This window comes from Sinocyclocheilus grahami, unplaced genomic scaffold (assembly GCF_001515645.1).
Source record: "Sinocyclocheilus grahami isolate Dianchi unplaced genomic scaffold, SAMN03320097.WGS_v1.1 scaffold2046.1, whole genome shotgun sequence".
Lineage (NCBI taxonomy): Eukaryota > Metazoa > Chordata > Actinopteri > Cypriniformes > Cyprinidae > Sinocyclocheilus > Sinocyclocheilus grahami.
The window spans coordinates 95780-99104 of record NW_015507225.1 but is presented as its reverse complement, the minus strand read 5'-3'; the positions used below and the strand labels follow the sequence as shown (position 1 = coordinate 99104).

General features: G+C 50.0%; 1 protein-coding gene across 1 annotated transcript in view; it reads left to right on the top strand.

Annotated features, from left to right (window-relative positions):
- Window positions 1–499: 499 nt before the first annotated feature.
- Window positions 500–3325, top strand: part of LOC107573833 (zinc finger and BTB domain-containing protein 45-like) — an 8353-nt gene continuing 5527 nt past the window's right edge. Inside the window, exons 1-2 of the mRNA XM_016260282.1 lie at window positions 500–1414; window positions 1509–1604. Coding sequence (XP_016115768.1) covers window positions 506–1414; window positions 1509–1604 — 1005 coding nt within the window. The 5' untranslated portion in view covers window positions 500–505. The remainder of the gene's footprint in view (window positions 1415–1508; window positions 1605–3325) is intronic.

Below are 3325 nucleotides of genomic sequence, written 5' to 3'. Positions count from 1 at the left end.
TGTGTGTGTGTGTGTCTCTCTCTCTGTCTCTCTGTGTGTGTCTCTCTCTCTGTCTCTGTGTGTGTGTCTCTCTCTCTCTCTGTGTGTGTCTCTCTCTGTGTGTGTGTGTGTGTGTCTCTCTCTCTCTCTCTCTCTCTCTCTCTCTCTCTCTCTCTCTCTCTCTCTCTCTCTCTCTCTCTCTCTCTCTCTCTCTCTCTCTCTCTCTCTCTCTCTCTCTCTCTCTCTCTCTCTCTCTCTCTCTCTCTCTCTCTCTCTCTCTCTCTCTCTCTCTCTCTCTCTCTCTCTCTCTCTCTCTCTCTCTCTCTCTCTCTCTCTCTCTCTCTCTCTCTCTCTCTCTCTCTCTCTCTCTCTCTCTCTCTCTCTCTCTCTCTCTCTCTCTCTCTCTCTCTCTCTCTCTCTCTCTCTCTCTCTCTCTCTCTCTCTCTCTCTCTCTCTCTCTCTCTCTCTCTCTCTCTCTCTCTCTCTCTCTCTGTGTGTGTGTGTGTGTGTGTGTGTGTGTGTGTGTATGTGTTCTCAGTGTCACAGAGTGTTCGGTCGGGTCATGGCGTCGGGTTCGGAGGCCGTTCACTACATCCACCTGCATAACTCCAGTCAGTCAGTGCTGGAGGCCCTGAGGTCTCAGCGGCGTAAAGGTCTGTTCTGTGACGTGACGGTGCGCATCCACGACGCGTCTCTGCGGGCTCACGCCTGCGTTCTGGCAGCCGGCAGCCCCTTCTTCCAGGACAAGCTGCTGCTGGGTCACTCGGAGATCTCGGTGCCGCCGCTGGTTCCCGCCGAGACGGTCAAGCAGCTGGTGGACTTCATGTACAGCGGCTCGCTGGTGGTGCTCCACTCGCAGGCGCTCTGCATCCTCACCGCCGCCTCCATCCTGCAGATCAAGACCGTGATCGACGAGTGCACGCAGATCATCTCGCAGAGACGCGCTGCCGTGGCAGGAGCCGGGCCTCTAGGGAGCGCGCTGCCCAAACAGGAGGAGGGGAAAGAGCGGGAGAACGCGGCGCTGCAGGGCTTCACTTACGGCATGAGCGGGGACTGCGGCTCAGACATGGCAGCTGCGCTGGGAGGCGGAGCTCAGGGGGAGGGAGGCGGAGTCAGCTCACTAATGGCCCTCAGCGAGGTCGGAGGTGGGGCCATGTGTAGAGGGGAGGGGCTGGGTGTGGCCGGGGGCGGGGCCATGCTGAAGCCCACCAGCTGCTCGCAGGAGATCAACTACATGCTGAACCCGGAGCGCGGTGTGAATGTGGGCGCGCAGAACATCGCCGCCAACGAGCGCGGTCACATGGGGTCTCCCAGCGGCATGGGCCTGGAGCTGGTGGAGCGATTCAACGACGATGACGAGAGAGACACGCATGACACAGACCGAGACAGACAGACGGCACACACGCGCAAACAGAGACAGCCGCTGAGACTGCAGGTGACGAAACACACGGCTGATAGCTCATCTGAGTGTGTTCTGTGATCCACACACACAGAAGCTGTATCTGGTGAGTGTTGCTGACTGTGTGCAGGTGCTGGCTGGAGAGCAGGTGGTGGTGAAGGATGAGGATGGTCTGTTCGAGATGGACGAGAGAGCAAACGCAGCGCATCAGCCCGCCTACGCACAGGTACATCTCAGAAAAGCCTTCTTTCACAGGAATATGGAGGATGCATGAGGTGAATCCGTTGCTACAAATAGCCCACAATTCTTTGCATCGGCGCGAATATTAGTTTGAAAATGAGTTTTTAAGCTGTATTACCTCAGTAGACAGATGAGTGAACAAGAGTTCAGTTCAGTTTAAAGGGATCATATGATGTTGCTAAAAAGAACATTATTTTGTGTATTTGGTGTAATGAAATGTTTATGCGGTTTAAGGTTAAAAAAACACATTATTTTCCACATACTGTACATTATTGTTTCTCCTCTATGCCCCGCCTTTCTGAAATGCGTCGATTTTGAAAATCTGAAAAGCTCATCGGTCTGAAAAGCGAGGTGTGCTGTGATTGGCCAGCTATCCAGTGCGTTGTGATTGGCCGAATACCTCAAGCGTGTGACGGAAATGTTACGCCCCTCACCATACTGTGTTGATGCCCTGTCCGGCCGGAGCGACGAGACGAAAACATTAAAACCCATTATAAACCAGGCATTTGTTGCATCCAGTGGGGACATAATTACGGATTATAATCAAGTCACGTCACCTTTATTTATATAGCGCTTTTAACAATACAGATTGTGTCAAAGCAACTGAACAGCATTAATTAGGAAAATAGTGTGTCAATAATGCAGAAGGACAATAGTGAACACTAATTTTTCAGTTAAAGGCAGTTCATCATTGAATTCAGTGATGTCATCGTCCAGCTCAGTTCAGTTTAAATAGTATCTCTGCAATCAAGTCGATGATATCGCCGGAAATGAAGTGTCCCCAACTAAGCAAGCCAGAGGAACCGAAGCTCCATCGGTGACAGAATGGAGAAAAAACCTTGGGAGAAACCAGGCTCAGTCGGGGGGCCAGTTCTCCTCTGACCAGATGAACCAGCAGTTCAATTCCAGGCTGCAGCAAAGTCAGATTGTGCAGATGACTCATCTGGTTCCTGTGGTCTTGTCCCGGTGGCCGTCTGAGATTAGGTCTTTACTGGGGATCTGTATCTGGGGCTCGTCTAGTTGTCCTGGTCTCCGCTGTCTTTCAGGGATGGGGAGGTCCTCTCTAGGTGCTGATCCACAATCTGGTCTGAATACATACTGGATCCGGGTGACTGCAGTGACCATCTGATCTGGATACAGACTGGATCTGGTGGCTACGGTGACCTCGGAATAAGAGAGAAACAGACTAATATTAGCGTACGAATTAAAGTACGATTTGAACCATGCTAATGCACTTCCATTAATGCCAACAAAGTTTTCTAGTCTATTCAAAAGAATGTTGTGGTCAATAGTGTCGAACGCAGCACTAAGATCCAGTAGCACTAATAGAGAGATACAACCACGATCAGATGATAAGAGCAGGTCATTTGTAACTCTAATGAGAGCAGTCTCAGTACTATGATACGGTCTAAATCCTGACTGGAAATACTCACAGATACCATTTTTCTCTAAGAAGGAATATCATTGTGAGGATCTTTTCTAGTATCTTGGACAGAAAAGGGAGATTCGAGATCGGTCTGTAATTAACTAGTTCTTTGGAGTCAAGTTGTGGTTTTTTGATGAGAGGCTTAATAACAGCCAGTTTGAAGGTTTTGGGGACATATCCTAATGACAATGATGAATTAATAATAGTCAGAAGAGGATCTATGACTTCTGGAAGCACTTCTTTTAGGAGCTTAGATGGAATAGGGTCTAACATACATGTTG